Here is a 20,011-nt window from a genome sequence, read left to right as displayed (position 1 = left end):
CCAGTTCTGGTTGGCTATTTTGGGCAGCCATATGTGATGGGGAAGAGGCGCAAGCGCCGGGCTCAGATGGGATCCTTGTCGACTCGAGTCGCATCCCTGCAGATTGGCCAATGACGATGGCGGGGGGCGTCGGTTGTCTGCCCGAAGCGGCGTCTATTTGGTTGTACGACCGGGGACGCTCTGGAGTAATGAATCCCTCGCCATTTCCGAGAAGAAAGACGGTGAGAGCAGTACGTGGGATGGTAAGCAGACTGGCGGATAGACGGAGAAAGAGAGGACTTTGGTAGTCACGAGACAGTTCATGGCAGGCCGGTAGTAGGTGGTGATACACTGGTACCAGAGTTTGAGTGCGCTTGTTGGTCTAAGAAACATCCAAGACCTAGTCAACAGGCGGCTATTCAGACGCGGTTGTCCAGTCCCCGTTCTCGCTTTCGATAGTTGCCCAAGCCACGCGAGAGTTCGTCACAGAATGCCTGGGAGGTGGGAACCCACACTTGTGAATCCTCAAGTCGGTCTTGGCGGCCGTTGTAAGCAGGTGTTGAAAGCCAAAAAGCCTACACTGCCGTGATGGCCTAGCATCGTTGGCGTGGAAATGTTCAGATGAGTGATATGAGACGACGTAAGCTTTTGTTTGAGTGAGAGGGGCAAAGGAACACTGACCAGGACCAAAAAAAGGGCTGAGTGTATCGGAAGGAAGCGAACTCTCGTCTCGTCTCCGCTTCCCGTCCACAGCCCATGGATGATGGATCTTGTTGGAGTCTCTTTGGAGGAGTCATGCCAGCGAAAGCGAGAAATCCGTCTCGGCCTCCACTTTGATCCGTGCGAACTTTAAGCGAAGAGACGCGGCAGCCGAGGGCGCCGTGGACGCGGGGGGTTTTGACAGGCGCAGAAGTCAGAAACACAACTGTGCCACTCTGTGGCAATACTGGGTGGGCCATCATGTTGGGACTTGAGTCTTGAGGTGGGAAAGTGGGAGGATCATTCCCTCTCTTAGGCGCCACGATGCCAAGCCACAGCACCACCGCAATCTCCAAACGCGGAACCCCCGCCCCGAGCCCCGCCCCGCAAATTAATCAGCGTCCAAAATTAGGTAATCCTGCAGGACCCCCCAAATTGATACAAACATCATTGGGACAGATGGTGACAGCTGCGAAAACCTGTCCCCTCCAAACAACGACATCCAAATGTCAACTTCACCGGCCGCCGGCTCTCTCTCAACCCCACAGCCGCCGGGCTGGCCGAGCTCTGTCGTAAATATCCCCAGAAAATAGAATATCTCCAGATACAGATACATACCATAGCCAAGATCACGAATGATACCCCCACGACGCACCACCGCCTTTCCAAAGCCTGCGTTATCCGTCTACTCGGCCGAAACGCCTCCTATCGTACTGCTCTCTTTCCATTCGTATAGACAGACCTGTCTCACACTATCACAATCACTTCGATAAGCCGATACCGCTCTCATCATTGGTTCGGCCATCTTCTTCAAACGCCCGTCTTGATAGATCTGGATGGATCAACGACGACTACACCAGGCCCCGCCGGCAATCCTCATGACTGCCCGCAGGCTTCGCCGATGAGTACATCTGAATAGGACGACGGCCTCGCTCATGAACTTACACCTTGGATCAGAGAAGCTTCATCATAAAACGAGATTAAGATCCAATTCTACTGGCACTTTCTTGCTCCAGAGACAAGCAGCATTGAGCAGTCTTTTCCATACGACGTCGTTTTAATCTAATTTGACGTTTTTGGTACATAATACTATGGGTGCGTTGATGTCTCCCTCTTGCCCTGTGCTTCTGGGTTCGGGTCATACCGATCGCTTAAGGGGTACATGGCTACCTTGAACCTATGAACAAGGGCTTACACTCTCTAATAGGCTCCACATCCCAACATACCTTTCCTCTCACTATTCCGGAATGGAGAGACGCTCAAGAAGCCGGGGACGGCCTTAGCCGACTCTTGTCGCTTCGAGAGTCCGAAGCCATTTTAAACTCCAACGCCTGGATAGCCCTGGCCACCCCATCTCAAATCGAGCAGCAGTGGGCTTACACCGAATCCTTACGCTTATCCGGTGCTTCCCTACCACTCTTCGGCGTCCCCTTCGCGGCCAAGGATAACATTGACGTCGCCAGCTTCCCCACAACCGCAGCGTGCCCTAGCTTTGCCAATGGCCCCGTCGACCAAGATGCCGCAATCATCGCCCGTCTCAAGGCTGCCGGTGCCATCGTCCTCGGCAAGACAAATCTCGATCAGTTTGCCACAGGCCTTGTCGGTACCAGATCACCGTACGGTCCAGTGAGCAACTCCTTTGATCCCGCCAGGGTCAGCGGCGGTTCGAGTTCCGGCAGCTCCGTCGTCGTTGCCAGGGGTGTCGTTCCCTTTTCCCTTGGTACAGACACCGCCGGCAGTGGTCGTGTGCCTGCCGGTCTGAATAACCTTGTGGGGGTGAAGCCTACCAGAGGTGCTCTCAGCACAACTGGAGTTCTGCCCGCATGTCGCAGTCTCGACTGCGTGTCCATTTTTGCACTCACCGTCGATGATGCCGAGACGGTCTTGGCTCTGGCCGAGGGCTTCGATACCAAGGACTCGTTCTCAAGGGCTCGGCCAGACGCTCCAAGTATGATTGAGGGACATCGCATGGCCATCTGTGATGATCCTCCATGGTTCGGAAAGACTGAACAGTCTGTAGCCTACGCAAAGGCCCTGGAGAAGGCCGAGACTCTTGGTTGGACGCTGGAGCCCAAGGACTTCTCTCCGCTATTCAGACTTGCCAGCTTGCTTTATGAGGGCCCCTGGGTCGCGGAACGTTACGCCGCCATCAGGGACTTCATCGAGGAAAACGGAGACAAGATGGACCCCACCGTCCGGGAGATCATCCTTAAGGCCAAGGACTTCAACGCCGCGGACCTCTTCGCGTCAGAGTACCTGCGACAGGAGCTGACCCGCGAGATTGAGAACCGATTCGGCAATTTCGACGCCATTCTGGTCCCCACGTCTCCCACCTTCCCTACCATTGAAGATCTCGTCAGGGAGCCGATCAAGGAGAACGCCTATCTCGGCACGTATACCAACTTTGTCAATTTCATGGACTGGACCGCCCTGGCAATTCCTGCTGGCTTCAGATCCGACGGACTCCCCTTTGGCATCACATTGATCTCATCCACGTGGGGCGAGCCGAAACTGCTTTCACTAGCACGGGAATGGCTTTGCACGGCCCCTCGACCTCTTGGAGCTACCAAGATTGAGATACTCGAGGCACTGAAACCTGACGCCGTCGCTGCGGGCGAACCAAAGACGACTCGTCTTGTGGTGGTAGGTGCTCACCTTACGGGCTTTCCCTTGAACAAAGACCTGACGTCTCGTGGAGGAACACTAGAGACGGCCACAACAACATCCCCAAGCTACAAGTTCTATTCCCTTGATACCGCCGGTGCGGTAAAGAAGCCTGGTTTGCAGCGCGTTCAAACCGGTGGCAGCGCCATTCAGGTCGAAGTTTGGAGTATACCCACGATGGAGGTCGGTAGCTTTCTAAGTACTGTGCCTTCGCCTCTGGGCATTGGTTCTGTCGAGCTAGTCGATGGAAGCTGGGCTCCTGGGTTCATCTGTGAACCCTATGGATTGGAAGGTGCTACAGATATCACGCGGTTTGGAGGCTGGCGTGCCTTTACCAAGTCTCTGTTCCCTGAGAATTCTCGTCTTGACAGTAATACCAACACCCGCGACATCAAGACCGTTCTTATCGCCAACCGTGGAGAGATCGCCGTCCGAATCATCCGGACCTTGCATTCCATGGGCATAAAGGCTGTTTCAATTCACTCCTCTACCGATGCTCGCTCACCTCACGTACGCAACGCTGATGTATCACTTCCATTGGAGGGGGCTTCCGTCCCTGAAACTTATCTCAATGGCTCCCAGATCATCTCTCTTGCAAAAGAGGCCGGCGTTGATGCTATTATCCCGGGCTACGGCTTTTTGGCAGAGAATGCCGACTTCGCTTCAGCCGTCGAGGCCGAAGGTGTGATCTGGGTCGGGCCAACTGCGGAACAGATGCGGCAACTCGGCTTGAAGCACCTCGCTCGTGAAGTTGCCATTGGGGCAGGCGTACCTGTCGTGCCGGGCAGCAAACACCTGCTCAAGAGCGCCGACGAGGCGCTCACCGAAGCGGACCGCATCAGTTACCCCGTGATGCTTAAGAGTACTGCGGGCGGCGGTGGTATCGGCCTCAAGCGCTGCGACGACGCTGCGTCACTGGTTGAGGCCTTTGAAAGCGTCCAGAGATTGGCCCAGGCCAATTTCGGTGACGCTGGAGTCTTTGTGGAGCACTTTATTGAACGTGCTCGGCATATCGAGGTACAGGTCATTGGCGACGGAGAGGGCAACGTCACATCTGCTGGCGAGCGAGATTGTTCCCTGCAGCGGCGGAACCAAAAGGTGATTGAGGAGAGTCCTGCCACGTTTGTACCACTCGAAGTGCGCAAAAGGATGCGAAAGGCCGCTGTCGACCTTGCCTCTGCTGTCAGATACCGCAACGTCGGCACCGTCGAGTTCATCTACGACGTGGACACCTCGGAATTCTACTTCCTCGAGGTCAACACCCGCTTGCAAGTTGAGCACCCCGTCACCGAGTCTGTAGCCGGTCTTGACCTGGTTGAGTGTATGATCCGCGTGGCGTCTGGAGATAGCAAGAACATGTTTCAAAAGCCAGAAGGGTTCGAGGTGAACGGCGCTGCGATCGAGGTGCGCGTTTATGCTGAGAGTCCGCTCCAGAACTTCCGCCCTTCGCCAGGCCGTCTTCTGGATATCTCTTTTCCTGACGATGTACGCGTCGACACATGGGTCGAGCCAGGGATGGAGATGTCATCGTCCTACGACCCGCTCGTAGCCAAGATTATCGCCACGGGCGAGGACCGAACAGCAGCGATCGCCAAGCTCGCTGATGCTCTGGAGAAGACAGTCGTTACTGGCGTTGAGACAAATCTGAGCTACGTCCGCCACATTGTCGCGTCAGAAATGTTCAAGTCTGGTAACTTCACAACGACATCCCTGAACACTTTCACATTCGAATCTTTCGTTTTTGAGGTCGTTGACCCTGGCACCCTCACCGTTGTCCAAGATTTTCCAGGCCGCAAGGGGTTATGGCACGTGGGCGTCCCACCGTCCGGGCCCTTTGACGACTATTCCTTCAGACTCGCAAACAGGTTGGTTGGGAATGACTCCCGCGCCGCCGGGCTCGAGTGTACCATTTACGGTCCCAGCCTTTTATTCCACTGCGACGCCGTTGTAGCCGTAACTGGCGCCACCGCCGAAGTCAAGATCGACAAGGAGTCTGTTTCACAGAACGCCGTCTTTTCTATCAAAAGGGGCCAGACATTGTTCATCGGCGGCGCAACGTCCGGGTACCGCAGCTACCTTGCCATCCGCGGGGGCGTCGCCGTTCCCGAAATCTTCAAATCCCGCTCCACCTTCGCATTGGGCCAGGTTGGAGGCCACAACGGACGGAACCTGCGCTCCGGCGATCTGCTTCCCGTGGGTAACCTAATTGCCACGTCGCCGTCCACCGCTTCCGGCCCCTCGACCCCCATCCCGTCCGACCCGGGCAACGCAAACTGGTCCATTGGCGTCGTCCCCGGACAGCACTCGGCACCCGAGCACTTCACAGAGCAAGGCTTCAACACCCTCTTCGCCGGTGAGTGGATCGTCCACTACAACAGCAACCGCGTCGGCATCCGCCTCGACGGCCCCAAACCGCAGTGGGCCCGCCAAACCGGCGGCGAAGCCGGCCTGCACCCGTCCAACATCCACGACAGCCCCTACTCGGTCGGCAGCGTCAGCTTCACCGGTGACGAGGCCGTCATCCTCACCTGCGACGGGCCCAGCCTCGGCGGCTTCGTCGTCTTCTGCGTCGTCGCCTCGGCCGAGATGTGGAAGCTCGGCCAGCTCCGCCCCGGCGACAAGGTCAAGCTCCAGCCCATTGGCGTAGACGATGCACTCTTCCTTGAGTCCGCCCTCGAACGCTCCATCGCCGAGCTCACGCCCCTGGCGGTGGACGTCACCCCTCTCGCCAACAATCCGACCACGCCTGACTCAAACCCTTTACTCGGCGACATTGGCAGCGCCGCCCGCCGCATCGCGGTCCGCCAGGCCGGCGACAACGCGATGCTCCTAGAATTCGGCACAGAAGACGTCTTCTCCCTCCGCCAAAGCTTTCAAATCTTCTCCTTCATCGCCCGGCACAAGACGCACCCGATCCCACACGTCCTCGAGCTCTCCCCCGGCGTCCGCACCCTCCACGTCCAATACGCCCCCAAACAAGCACCCGCGACAATCCTTTCCGCCCTCCGCGCCCACGAGGCCTCCCTAGGCGACGTCGCCATCCCCCCCTCCATCCCCTCCCGCACATTCCACCTCCCTCTCGCCTTCGACGACAGCGTGTCCCGCGCCGCCGTCGCCCGCTACGCCGCCACCATCCGCGCCACGGCCCCCTGGCTGCCCAGCAACGTCGACTTCCTCCGCCACCTCAACGCCTTGCCCGCCCCCGCCGACGTCGAGCGCATCTTCCTCGACGCTACTTTCCTCGTCCTCGGCCTCGGCGACGTGTTTCTCGGGTCACCCTGTGCCGTGCCCCTCGACCCGCGCCACCGCCTCTTCGGGACGAAATATAACCCCTCACGCTCTTTTACACCGCGCGGCGCCGTGGGGATCGGCGGGCAGTATATGTGCATCTACGGCATGGATTCGCCGGGTGGGTACCAGCTCGTCGGGCGGACGGTTCCAATCTGGGATGACGTTGCCGCTTCCGCCGTGGTGTCGCGGTCGCGAGGCAACGGCAGCAGAACGGATACCGCGGGAGAGCAGCAGCAGCAGCAGCAGCAGAAGCAGCCGTGGATGTTCCGCCTCTTTGACCGGATATCCTACTACCCCGTCCCCGAGCTCGACCTCGACGCCGCCATCACACAGGGCCGCATCTCCGACCTCGTCCGCATCGAAGAAGGGAGCCTCGACCTCGCAGAGTACGAATCCTGGCTGGCGGCCAACGAAGCCGACATTGAAGCCACGCGTAACCTCCGCGCCGAAGCGATTCGCAACGTGCCGTTTATGGAGGAGCTGCTGCAGCCGTATAACCCGCCAGAGATTGAGCGCGATCGACACGGTATTTTTGGGGAGGATGGTGACGGTAGCAGTGACGGTGGAGTGGTAGGGGAGAGAATCAAGGCGCAGATGCCGGGCCGGTGCTGGAAGTGTGAGGTTAGGGCGGGAGACGAGGTTGAGGTCGGGGACACGCTGGTGTGGATCGAGTCGAATAAAATGGAGATCAAGATTGGGAGTCCCGTGAAGGGCAGAGTTGTCAAGATGTTGGTTGCGGAGGGGGATGTTGTTGGGCCGTTTGATGATTTGCTCGTTGTTGCGACTGAGTGAGAGAGAGAGAGAGAGAGAGGCACCGTGGAATAGGGGTAGAGTGCGGTCCCGTATTTGAGTGATGTCTGACTCCATTTTGATGACTTCAAGTCTGATTTACAAGCGCTGACTAGACGTTGGTTCATAGACTTAGATACTGGTAGTTTGGAGAGTGTTCACCAGGTTCACGCGCAATGATGTTACAGAAACATACACACGAACGTGGTTCTTGTCTCTTCTATCAAAGTTGTTTACGGGTATCCAAGAGACGAAACTATGCAGACAGGAGCAAACAGCACGCGGACTATGTGGGTAAGTAACATAAACACCCAAAAGCAAGTGTTCTCCCCACCTCGCCACCATTGCCCCCTTTTTTTTTTAAATACCAAATCCAAATTTCGCCAGCCACAACCAGAATCGTTGTACATGTTTCCACTTTCTACATAAAATCATGACCGTAAGAAAAGGGGAAATAGTTTTCCCAGATCAGGTCAGAGATCTTACCTCCAACTTCTTTCAGATCTTGATCTCCGCAGAGGCCCTCACAGCCCCCAACCCCCCAACATCAGCCTCCAACATCCTCAACGCCTCCCTCGCAAACGGCGCCGCCTGGGCCCGGACGCGCAGGCTCCAGAGGTACTCCTCGACGCGGTCGGCATAATACATGGCCTCGGCGTCGTCGTCCGAGGTGGCCCACAACAGCCCCGCAAAGGAGCCGATGGCGGCGAGCTGGGCCGAGGCCGCGAAGCCCCAAAAGGACTGGATGTGCTCCATTTGCAGGTTTGAGATGATGTTGGAGGCGTTTGCGAGGCGGGCGCGGGCGCCGGTGCGGATGGCGTGGCGGAGGGAGTCGGGCGCGTTGGAGGAGACGTTGCGGACGAGGGAGCGGTGGAGGGCGAGGTCTATTGAGATGTAGGAGAGGTGGAGGGAGCCTTTGTAATGGGTTAGTGAATGCTTTTCATGGGAAGGAGGAGGAGGAGGAGGAGCAGGAGGAGGGGAGCGGGAACTTACCATTCGCAGAGAGCTTCTTGAGACGCGTCTCTTGAAGCTGGAGGGCTTCAGGGAGTTTCGCGTACCACTCCCGTAGCATCATGACAATAGGTTTCGCGAGCTCGGCGACGCCCACGGTGCCGACCTGGTCAAGGGTGCCGCCGCGACGGGTTGCCTTTGCCGTGTAGAACGTGCCGAGCACGTCGCTGAGGATGAGAGACAGCTCAATCTGTCGCAGGAACAGCTCACGCCCGACAACGACCTCGGCACTGCCCTCGGGATCGTGTTCCTCGTCGGCGGCGTTCTCGGGAAAATCCTCGATACAGCACGGCCGGACGTCCCAGTCCTCGTCGAGGCGGATGTGCGAGGGCCGGCCGTGGACGAGGGCGCCCCATTTGTCTTGCATAAACAGAGCCCAGGCGAGGCGGCGGCGCAGGCCCTTTTCCCAGTCCGGGATGGCCCAGTCGCTGCAGTCGACGTGGAGGCCCAGCCCCTGGCCGAGGGCGATGAGCTGGGCGGTGAAGGTCCAGGTGTTGTTGCGGAAGCGCTGCTGGATGAGGAGGCCGGCTTGGAGGGTGGAGATTTTAGGACGCTTCATGTCGTCGCTCATTGTGCGGAGAGCGAGGGCCTCGAGGGCGGCCTGATCGGGCTGCCATGAGGAGGTGGCGAGGGTGCGGTCGTACAAGGACCAGTCGAGGGCTAGAAGGTAGACGGCGGCGAGGAGGGGCGGGGAGAACTCGTGATAGGAGCGGGCGTATTTTTCTAGAAAGACCTTTTTGTGGAGAATGGGGAAGCTGGGGTGGACGATGCGGAAGTAGAGGTTGACGAGGGTCGAGCCGAGCGGGTGGACAACCTTTTCTATGGCGTCGAGATCGGCTATTCGTTGGGGTTCTGACGAGGTTTCGCGGTCGCGGTGGATGAGGAAGACGGTTGAGTCGTCCAAGCGGCGGACAAACCTGACGGCCGGGTCTTGGGGACGATGGAGGTCCAGGAGGGAGGGTTCCCGGTAGTCTGTATTGCCGACATATTGGGAATGGGTCTTGAGATGGAGGCCGAGGGTGCCGTCTAAGAGGGAGACGGGTTGGTTGAATGTTACGTGGTGTTCTGAACCGGCAAGAGACGGCGACAGGGCCTCGAGCAGTTCTGGAGACGGATGCCTAGAGGTCCGTTAGACTGGGTGACACGAGAGAGAGAGAGAGAGAGAGAATGGGTGAGAGATGCTTTACTGGGGAAGGGAGAGTGTGAAAGGGACGAATAGGTGTATGAGGACGGACCCGTGACACTGGACCGCCGAAAAAGGTTGATGGCATGAGCCAATGAGAAGGGGGCAATGAGACTATTCAGGAAGGATGAGGTACCGTGATACAACGAGACATAGGAAAGGCAAGGCATAGTAGGGTGAGGTAGGTCAGAGAGTCTAGGCCAGTGTAGAGGACAGTTCAAGACGACAGGAAGATGAAGGCACGATAAGAGAAATGTCACATCACTTACGTTATCTCATCCTGAGGATCCAGCGGGACGGGAGCAGGTGGAGGACCCGAAGTTGCAGAGACGGAACCATTGGTCGATGGGCGATGTTCCGGGGGATCGGTGGCCTTCCGGCGCTTGCGCGGGAGCGGCCCGCGGAGATATGTGCACGGCTGGCCGTGAAAGGAGCACATGACGCACTTATCACGGCCCTCCTCGCGGACGCAGCGCGTCTTGCGTTGACGACATATGTCACAGGGTCGGCTCTGGGCGGTGCCTGCGGCATTGGAGGCGCCCAGTGCTGCTTGTGCTGCCGTCTGGCCGACGGCGGCTGCTGCAGAGGGGTGTGCCTCGAAGGAGGGGATGTTGGCTGACGGTGAGGAGGCCGGCATGGTCGTTGAACCCGGGCCGGCGGTGGCGGGGTCGCCGTAGGGCGCCGGCGTGGTGTCCATGTCCATGACGGGCGGGCGGGCGGAACCGGGCGACAGCCGAGCCGAGGAGCGCGGGGGCGTGCGTGCGCTGCGTGCGCTGCGTGCGCTGTGTGCGCGAGTGTAAGGTAAAGATAAGGGGGGGTGAAGGGTTACGCAAGATCAAATTGGGTTGTGTCAGGCGACAGATAGTGCCGAGTTGTGCGAGAAGTGAAATTCGAGATTGGGTGAGGTACGTAGTACGTAGTATGGAGTAGGAAGGTTGTTAGGTGGAAGGGAAAGTGGTCACGTAAAAGCAGTGACACACAGCATGAAAGACGGGGAGACTGGTAATCGTAGACGACGATGCGTGAGCTGCTGCCCGAATGGGAATAAAAGGGAAGACTTCCCCGCCGATGATGGAAGATTTTCGCGTGAGTGCCCCCCGGTTCCTCTCTCTCAGATCAGATACGTCAAACGTCAACCAACGTCAACGCTCTACCTCTGGTGGTGGTGCCAAATGCCGGGTACTTTGACTGAGTGAGCGGCTATGGCACCGTAGCCATGAGGCTGATCAATCACGACTGAGCTGAGCTGCAAGCGAGTGTCATGGACCTGTCAGTCGGTAAAGGTAATGCACCTGGGCCTGGCCGAGTGGTTGTCTCTGTGCGTCTGGGATGAGTGAGATATGGAAATACGCAATGCAGTCCTTGTCCTCCAACGGACCCCACGGTTCCTCGAATCCGGGGTCGACACTGATAGTCTGCTCAAAGGTCTCGCACACTCAGACCGTGAGACAAGCTCTCCAGATTCCAATGGCTTATCGCCGGGGTCGTGTGTCGTCTGATTCGGCTGGGCTGGGCTGGGCGGCTGCGTGCTGCTCGCTGCTGTTATCGCAAAGCCTGTTCGGAATATTTTTCATCGATAAGTCTCCCAGGCGGTGGTGTGAAGGTACAAAGTTACGGATAAGATAAGATATCCGAACGATGTGCGGGATAACTGCAAACTGGGGTGGGGGAGGCAGAGAAAGACTAGCCGGATACATCGGGAGGTATCTACGAGTATATCCATACCTCTAGACAGGCAAAGGCTACATTACACTACAACTCTGCTCAGTGCAATTCCCCGTAGCCCCATCACCATGTCCCCTGCAGGCCCTGCCAGCGGCGTTGCCGGCTACGCGGACGCGGACTGGTCGGACTGCTGACAGCTCCCGGTCCCCTAAACTTCGAGAACACGGTGCTATACTGCCAGTCAAGGGGTACGTACCCCCGTCTGAGGTCAGGTAAGCTCCAGCTTGCAACGTCGACGGAACGAGAGCCGACTCTAGACGCCTGCCTCATTTTCCCTCCAACCTGGAAGTTTGAACCACCGACAGTGACGAAAGGGACACGATATCTACAACCTTATTCACAAGCTCACCACAATCCACGATCGCCGAAACGACGACAACGAGCATCCGCTGTCCCCAACAACCGCCTCCAAAGCACATCACGATTCGCGATCTCGTTCGCCTTCTCTTCGTCAAACCCCCTTTCTGTCTCCACGGAAGATGACATCGCAATAACTTACAATGGCCAAGGCCCCAAATCATGGAGCCCACCAAGACGACTCCCACCTCCCGGGCACCGTCGCCGCCCATTCCCACCACACCCCGAGCGAAGAGGATAGAGGCCTCCTCGCCGACGACCCCCTCTCTCCGCACCACCATGAATCTCACGGCGCCGGCATAACCACCACCACCACCGGCGACGAGGGATACTTTGTAACAGCAAAGCAGTACGCCACATCCCTCCGATCACCCGGCACCCCCCGGACCCCGAATCGCGTCCGGTTCAATCCCATACCCTCCATCGTCGAGCCGCCGCCCCCCGCGCCTCAATGACCAACAGCAACGGCGGCTCCTCCGCCCGCGCCAGTCGCGACAGCTTCGACGTCGACGACGACCTCTTCCACCACGCCCCCGGTGCCGACGACCACGACGATCACCATCGCCTCCCCCTCCTTACAGACATCGAGGCTCCCTCCGTCGCCCTCGCCAATAGCCCCTGGGGCGAGGATGCCGACGACGTACACGAATGGGCCGAGCAGGAGCGCGCGCGGCCCAAGTCGGGCCTCAAGATGGCCTTCATGAATATGGCCAACTCCATCATTGGCGCCGGCATCATCGGCCAGCCTTACGCCTTCAAGCAGGCCGGTTTGCTGGCAGGACTCGTTCTCCTCGTCGGCCTCACCGTCGTCGTGGACTGGACCATCTGCCTCATAGTTATCAACAGCAAGCTGTCGGGGAGCAACAGCTTCCAGGGGACGGTCGAGCACTGCTTCGGCAAGACGGGGCTCATTGCCATCTCGGTCGCGCAGTGGGCTTTTGCCTTTGGCGGCATGGTGGCCTTTGGCGTCATTGTCGGCGACTCAATACCTCACGTCTTCACGGCCATCTGGCCCGATATACGGGAAATGCCCGTCTTCCACCTCTTGGCGAACCGGCAGGTGGTCATTGTGGTCTTCATCTTGGGAATCAGCTACCCGCTGACCCTCTACCGTGATATTGCAAAGGTGAGTCGCCTGTTGCATCTGAACTGAGGGCCAGAAAACTCAAGACTGACACGATACTCTTTTCCGTTGATAGCTGGCCAAAGCAAGCACATTAGCTCTCATAAGCATGGGTGTCATCGTGGCGACCGTCATCATCCAGGGAGCTCTCACTCCCAAGGCTGACCGGGGTTCCTTCACACCCGCCCTTCTGACCGTGAACACTGGCATATTTGAAGCCATTGGCGTGATCTCCTTCGGTTCGTCCACTTTCGCATGTGTCTCACACAACCTCTGTTCTTTGGCTAACGAGGCATGAAAATGATCATCAGCATTCGTATGCCACCACAACTCCCTCCTCATCTACGGCTCCCTCAAAACCCCCACAATAGACCGCTTCTCCCGCGTGACGCACTACTCGACCGGCATCTCCATGGTCGCCTGCCTCCTCGTCGCCCTCGCCGGCTTCGTCACGTTCGGCGATAAGACGCTCGGCAACGTCCTCAACAACTTCCCCTCGGACAACGTCATGGTCACCATTGCCCGGCTCTGCTTCGGCCTCAACATGCTCACCACTTTACCCCTCGAGGCTTTCGTCTGCCGCGAGGTCATGTTCAACTACTTTTTCCCCGGCGAGCCCTTCAACATGCACCTCCACCTCATCTTCAGCTCCGCCCTCGTCGTCTCCGCCATGGTCATGAGCCTGCTCACCTGCGACGTCGGCGCCGTCTTTGAGTTGGTGGGCGCCACGTCCGCCTGCGCCATTGCGTATATCCTCCCGCCGCTCTGCTACATCAAGCTCACCACCCGCTCGTGGAAGACGTACGTCGCCGCCGCTATCATTGTGTTCGGTACCGTTGTCATGGTGATTAGTCTCATACAGGCGGTCGCCAAGATGATTAGCAGTATGTTTAACACCCCCCCCCCCTTCCCCTTTTCCCCCTTTTTAAACAAATCACCCTTCCCTCAAGATCATCAGATCAACTAACCACAACCTCAAGGTGACGGCGGGCCTGCAAAGTGCATGTAAATCACTGTATGATTAAAGAAAAAAGAAGAAGAAGACGGGTGGTCTGTTTCGTCTAGAGTAAGAGCAGGAAACCAGCTAGCCGCCCCCACCGCGTTCCAGGCGCGCTGTGGAGAGACGGATGGGATTTGGGTCATAGACAAACCCCGGAACCGTTGTATAACACGTGGTCTTTGGTAGACTACAATAAGTCAGGTATTCAGGGTTTTTAAACATTATGGTATTCCTCTTTTTTGTTCGTTTTTGGGTAGACGCAGCAATTGGGATCGGCGTAGGAATTGCCAAAGAAAAAGCAGCATTTTCTTTAACAAGACGGATTTCGCAACCTTTCCTCTTTTGAAACGGGATGACTTACGAGGTACACAGTCACGGAGCGATGTATGCACTACGGAGCATCGACGAAATGATATTGACACTACATTCTGCTTTAATCCATTTACGGATGTTGAGCTCCCCGCAAGCAGAGATGAGGATCTTCACACTTAAGATCGCTCCCTCCAAATAAGAAAGCCTCTGATAGTGCCGGCGGATAAGACATCTGCATGGGTGCATAAAGGCATAGTTGGCTAAATACTTGAACAAGCAGCACAAAACAGGGACAAAATATAGCCGTAAAGAATCAGACGCTTTTATTTACCATTACAAGTTGTATCTATATCTACAATGGCCGAATTGTAGGGGCCCGTCTGTGTCGGTTCCCAGGGGGTATCATGTGCACGTAACCATCCAATTTCCCATCCATATCTGCAATCCGAAGATCGCCGCGCTTGAACAAAACATAAACTCCTCAAAAGAATCCCAACATGGCGAACAGGCAGAAAGATGCTGCAGCGGCCACGTTCACGTGAGTGATAGAGGCATATGATGCAGCCCCTGACTGAGCGGCGGGTGAGGTCTGCGCAGCGGCGCTGCCTGTAGCAGTCTCATGGCCTCCCAGACCGAGGGCGGGGCCAGTCGTCGGACCAGCTGATACAGCAGATGTTTGGCCCGGGTTGTTAACCACTGCCGGTGTGGCCGAAGCAGTTGCGGTGCTGGTTACTGGTGGAGGGTCGACTCTGGTCGCAAATCCTTTAGGGCCAGCGGTTAGCATCTAAGACGATAAAATGGCAATAACAGTGACGACATACCTATGCGTTTCTGGTCCTTGTCAAATACAGCATAGACATTTTTGAGGAAGACGTCTCCCAAAAGCCAGGCTCCTGCTACGACCTCATGGCCGTAAATGTTGCTTGTGCATGTTCCGTCTGCTGCAGGGCTGGATCTCCAGTCCTTAGGGGAGATAACATAGCTGACACCCGAGAATGTGTATGTTACATCCTTGTTGCTGTCGCACGGCACCTTGTACGTCGTGCCATCGTCCGAGGTAGATCCAGGAATATTCTTGTGGAAGGCAGCGACGTCGGTCTGGGGTCCGAAGACGTAAGAGGTACCAGTATCGACATAAGCGAGCTTGCCAGCTGCGCCAGACTTGAGGCCGTCGTACTGAATCCCATCAAGAGGGATTGCCCAGTCTCCATTGTCGTTTCCAACTCCAGTGTAGGTGATGTTGCCTGTGTACTTGTCGGTATTGCAGGTACCAAAGCTGATTTCGCTCGTGTTCGGTCCATCCGCCGCCCTGTTAAGATATACACAGAAGATGTTTGCAGGAAGTTGGCCGGAACTCTTGACAACTTGCATGAAATTTTCGGTCTCTCCACCAGCCATGGAAAGTCCCAAAATGCCGTCGAAAGGAAAGTGATTGAAATCATCCGACGTCTCGTTGGCCACACCAAATTCGAAGTCAAACTTCATGCCCGCAAAGGAAACGGTGTCGGTAATCTTATCGCCTTTGACTGAACCCGATCCGTAGGCGACAGCAAAAGTCTCCCCCTTTGGCTTGTACGTGTCCGAGTCCGTAGGGCCGTATGAGCCATGCTTCTCGCAAGCCGGCGATGTGCAGGAGCTGCCCATAACCCAACTAGTTCCCGCTCCGGTGTCGATGAGCATCCATAGAGGCTTCTCCTTGGAACCTAATTTGACCTGGGCAAAGTAGGAAAAGTCGGTACCATCCTGGGCGACGGCGGCTGCGGTCTTGAGAGTGGTGTCTGCTGCTGTGACAATGCGATACAGGCTCTGTCTCTTAGACTTGGATGCCCTCTCTCGGATAGCAGCGGATTGGAACCTCGCATACTTGCGGGAAAGACGTTGAACCTCACGGGCAAGTCGTTCGGATTCGGATTCTTCCGTCTAGCAGGTTTTGTGTTAGCATCCCTGGGCTCTGCTTCCCATGTTGTTCTCCAAAACGTGGTGTGATTAGGACCCAAGAGCCTCCTCTGAGTATTCAGAGGGATAGTTCGACTTACCAAAGATTCCTTTGTGATTTGAGGGCCAACATGGAAGCCGGGGAAGTTGATGGCCTTGATGGCATCGACGGCGTCAGATCCAAGGGCATCTTGATCCTTCAACTCCCTCTTGTGGGAACTGCATCCACCTTCGAATGGACAATGCTCAGATACATCCCAAGGAAAGAAGGCGTGAACAGACGTCAAGAACAGGGACAGCTGGGCGAGGACCAAGGTAGAACGCATTATGCCTTAGCTGTGGCTGGCAAGTCGGAGTGACGCTCGGTACGGATACAACGAACTCGCGATACAAAGAGACGAAACGTAAAGCTGTCGAGGGGTAACGTAGGCGTTTTCAAGTTAAGGTCTGGTGGTGATTCAACAGTGCTTGATGTGGTGAATAAGCCGAAGGTAGCTTATGATGGCTGATTGACAATCGAAAGACGTTGGACGCAAAGTGATTCGCTACACAGTCGATTTCGGCAAAGGCAAGCTCGAGCAAGCAAGCGGGTACCAGACTCCGCGATTTCGGACAGATTATGATATTAGGGATTAAGTTGAGCGCATTGAAGGCTGGTAGAAGTTGGACGGAGAGCCGTCAGGAGTCAGGTCGTTTACGAGAGGAATGCGTAATCTTTTGATAGTGGGCTTGGCTGGTGGTTCTGAAATGCTGGACGCGGGCCGGTCGAACCAAGGGTGAGACAATGGAATAGAGGGGCGGATGATCGAGGGCGGCGTGGGCGTGCAGCGGCAGAGACACGATGCAAGACAATGAGACAAGTGCAAGGGTGAAAGGCCAAGGACAAGGGACTAGCAGAAGCGATGAGAGGTTCTGCTGTCTGTCTATATCTGTGACCAAAGACAAAAATAAAAAGGCGAGCAAGGGGAAAGCAACTCTTGAAAAAGGATGAGATGCACCCCGGGGGAAGAGGAGGAGGAAGAGGGTGGAGGTCGGTGAGGTCACGTAAAGTGATGATGTGAGGTGAAGAGGAGAGAGAAGGAGGCGAGGAGGGGATCGTGGGGAGTAGATATGGAGATTTGCGAATCGGAGAGCGAGGAGCCCCGGTTGAGTTGCCAGACCCAGGCGAGCTAAGGCTTCTAGCGACGATGGGCTGGTCCAGGGTCGCAATTGGGAAGTGTGGAAGTGCAGGTGCAGGGTAAACCGCCATGGATGGTGATGGGCGGATAGGCGGGCTGGCAGGGGTACGGAGTACGGGTACCTCACAGCAACTGGAGTTCTGAAGGACGCTACAGAAAAAAGGTCAGACATGGCTTCTCATCGAAAGGAGCTTCACATTGTATCCGTACCTAAGTGAAGGTGAGGTTGGTTATCATGGTGTCAAGTACCTTGGGAGTGTAAAACGGCCGAGAGAATACTTTGGAGCTGGCGGATGATGGCTTCCTCTGCTGGACTGGTGGCTCAACCATCAATGACCCCAAGTGGATGGCTCTAGACTCGAGGTAGTTGGGATGGACAGCAGCTAGTCAGATCTGCACACATGCATGCAATTGCACAGGGGGGGGGGGGACGGCGTTTCTGGCTTGATTGTGGATTGTGGACTGTGGTTGCCATCGGTTGTTCATCGTCTTTGGATTGCCATTGGGTCAAACTTGTCAGTTGTTTCTGGCTTACTCCGTATGTTCAGCGTTGTTTCTCGCGCACCTCCATCTTCCATTTTCGGGACTTGCTTTCTGCCGCGTCGTTCCGTCTTTCCTGTCAGCCGCGGCCTGCCAGTCTCTCTCTTGCTCCTTCCTCTTTCTTTCTGCTCATGTCTTACCAAGGAAAGCCATGCCACGGTCGAGGCCACCCCTGACTTTTAGAGTGAGGTACCTTACACTTGTATCCTTCCTCCGTGCCTTCCATTGGGTGATTGGGTCACGCTTTTTGTGGAGACCACATGGTCCGTGGCGTCATGCAGCTCGCTGTTTCCCAGAGAGAAAAGTGGCAGGAAATACCTAGCAAACCGAAAAGGAAAGAGCCGAGAAACGAGGGAAACACACCACGACACCTTATTGCCTTTCTCTACGGAGTATTGAGTCTTAACATCAACCGAGAAACAAAGTCTCTTCTTTGTGCGCTCATGGGATGAACGATGGGCAATCCATTGGCCAATTCGACCGTCCATTCAGATCAACATGCGACATTGACTGGCCCCCCTGCTTTACGCGTCCTCAACCCCAGCTGTCAATTCTTTTCTCTTTCGGGTCCGCGCTTCTCAGTCTCTAGTCTCCAATCTCCAATCTCAGGGGCGCTGCTGTCAATCAGAGCTTCTTTGCCAGGCTGCTTGTTGCTTGTTGCTCCTAGGGACCACCAACCCATGTGCTGCCTTGGCTTGGTCGGTCCCTTATCTTCCCGGGATCCCACCCCGTCCACGACCTCTCTGGCGTCTGCCGACGCATGCGGCTGTCGTTCTTGATTCTTCCATTAGGTATTCGAGGCCTCGCGGCGTCCTTGTCTTCTGTCTCAAATTCCTTCGCCTTATATCTCGACTGGCCGTCTAGATCGGTCTCAAGTCAACACCAGGCGGAACAAAACTACCGGCAACTCAATCGCTTCGCCGTTTGCATTTTGCATCGCGTCCCATCTCCACCTCAGCAAGCCACCACCTCGTGGTAAAATGCCTTTCGCTCGTCACGGTGGCCTCGGCCGTCGACCGTTACCGTGTGTGGTGGGATACGAAAGTCGAACAGGCAATTACTAGCCGCAGCCATCGAAAAAAGACGCTTAACCTGCCTTGGCGGCATTGGCGCCTCGAAAACAAGGGGCATCTCAACTATCTCCACTTCCAATGTCGCCTTGCTGCTGCTTCGGGCCATCTTCTCCAGCTTCTCTCCAGGCTGTTCCCTTGCACCAAAGGTGGCTACCGGCCCTTTTGGGACGAAGTCGACGAGCCCAAATGTGATGGACATTGGCCCGTCGCCTGTCCGCCTGTCTACCAATCACCACCATCATCCAGCACAATCTTTGCTTCTTGTCTCACTGTCGACGCTCTCCCGAATCTCGCCCGCTTCTCGCTCACTTCTTTTCCATGGACTTGGAAGCTGATCAACCAACCACGTCACAGCTCCCGTTTCTTTTGTCAAAAGCTCCATGACGACTGCATGCGACTACCAGCGCTGTGTCGAGACCATATCTTCGACCGGGAACGTGCGTCTGTTGCCGGACTCGAGCACGGTACTTGCTCGACCGCGCATCCACGTCAATCAAACCATCAAACGGACTGACGGGCGCTGGGACTGGCTCGTGCTCCTCGTGTCATTTGGATATCCGATCTTCCATGCTCAGGACCGTGAGGGTACTACATACTCGAACTGAGATGGTCCACGCTCAAAGTCCATGTTGGATGGAGCTCCCAAGTTGCAGTGCACCGCAATCTTACGTATCTCTGGTCCTGCTGGCTCGCTGCTCTATGTTCGCCTCCTATGTAAAATGGCACGACTGCCTACCTCGGTCATTCTACGAGCGTCTCTCAACGCTCATCTTCAACCTGGAGTCTCTCTAGCCGTTTTGGCCATCATCTCTAGGGGCCCCGGCAGCTTTTGGGAGCTTTTAGAGTCTGGACCAACATCCAACCGTGGTCCAGTAAATGATCAACCAACTAGACTGGAATCACTGGATGAGATCAAAGAAGAAATGCATGCGGCAGATGCTCAATCCGCAGTAGAAATCATCGCCGTCAAGGATCCCGGGCTGCTCCAGGGTCCAATTTGCCTCGAGCCACCTGAGCTTTACACTTAAACTAATTTACCTGGCCCTGTCGTTGCAGGTCAGAGCTTCTTCCCTTTGAGTCGGTTGGCAGTCCTTGAGATCTCAAGAAGACAATTACAGAACCTACCGCCTACAACGCCTAAAAGCCCCTTCC

The 20,011-nt window shown here is 56.3% G+C and overlaps 6 protein-coding genes across 6 annotated transcripts; 3 read left to right on the top strand and 3 right to left on the bottom strand.

Annotated features, from left to right (window-relative positions):
* Positions 1-1,769: 1,769 nt before the first annotated feature.
* On the top strand, positions 1,770-7,425 carry BDZ83DRAFT_646811 (urea carboxylase; the record flags this gene model as incomplete). Its single annotated transcript, XM_060510015.1, has 2 exons — positions 1,770-1,836; positions 1,886-7,425. 2 exons carry the CDS (start codon positions 1,770-1,772, stop codon positions 7,423-7,425), a joined length of 5,607 nt encoding a protein of 1,868 aa, XP_060370508.1.
* Positions 7,426-7,920: 495 nt separating this feature from the next.
* BDZ83DRAFT_747241 (fungal-specific transcription factor domain-containing protein) lies at positions 7,921-10,319 on the bottom strand (the record flags this gene model as incomplete). Its single annotated transcript, XM_060513406.1, has 3 exons — positions 7,921-8,336; positions 8,416-9,551; positions 9,886-10,319. The coding sequence occupies 3 exons, from the start codon at positions 10,317-10,319 to the stop codon at positions 7,921-7,923; spliced, it is 1,986 nt and encodes a 661-aa protein (XP_060370507.1).
* A 1,522-nt stretch (positions 10,320-11,841) lies between these two features.
* On the top strand, positions 11,842-13,830 carry BDZ83DRAFT_747240 (transmembrane amino acid transporter; the record flags this gene model as incomplete). Its single annotated transcript, XM_060513405.1, has 5 exons — positions 11,842-12,101; positions 12,161-12,824; positions 12,898-13,060; positions 13,133-13,705; positions 13,802-13,830. The coding sequence occupies 5 exons, from the start codon at positions 11,842-11,844 to the stop codon at positions 13,828-13,830; spliced, it is 1,689 nt and encodes a 562-aa protein (XP_060370506.1).
* An 814-nt stretch (positions 13,831-14,644) lies between these two features.
* Positions 14,645-16,578, bottom strand: BDZ83DRAFT_372390 (eukaryotic aspartyl protease). Its single transcript, XM_060502646.1, has 2 exons — positions 16,170-16,578; positions 14,645-16,053 (listed from the first exon to the last, which is right to left on the bottom strand). The coding sequence occupies exons 1-2, from the start codon at positions 16,392-16,394 to the stop codon at positions 14,911-14,913; spliced, it is 1,368 nt and encodes a 455-aa protein (XP_060370505.1). The 5' UTR covers positions 16,395-16,578; the 3' UTR covers positions 14,645-14,910.
* On the bottom strand, positions 16,402-17,655 carry BDZ83DRAFT_372418 (uncharacterized protein). The gene has a single exon (XM_060502647.1). It carries the CDS (start codon positions 17,416-17,418, stop codon positions 16,747-16,749), a length of 672 nt encoding a protein of 223 aa, XP_060370504.1. The 5' UTR covers positions 17,419-17,655; the 3' UTR covers positions 16,402-16,746.
* A 1,923-nt stretch (positions 17,656-19,578) lies between these two features.
* Positions 19,579-19,887, top strand: BDZ83DRAFT_646807 (uncharacterized protein; the record flags this gene model as incomplete). Its single annotated transcript, XM_060510014.1, has 1 exon — positions 19,579-19,887. One exon carries the CDS (start codon positions 19,579-19,581, stop codon positions 19,885-19,887), a length of 309 nt encoding a protein of 102 aa, XP_060370503.1.
* Positions 19,888-20,011: the final 124 nt, after the last annotated feature.

The sequence above is a fragment of the Colletotrichum acutatum genome, assembly GCF_030867785.1.
Source record: "Colletotrichum acutatum strain CBS 112980 chromosome Unknown BDZ83scaffold_6, whole genome shotgun sequence".
Classification (NCBI taxonomy): Eukaryota; Fungi; Ascomycota; class Sordariomycetes; order Glomerellales; family Glomerellaceae; genus Colletotrichum; species Colletotrichum acutatum.
This window is presented reverse-complemented; position numbering and strand designations above follow the sequence as displayed.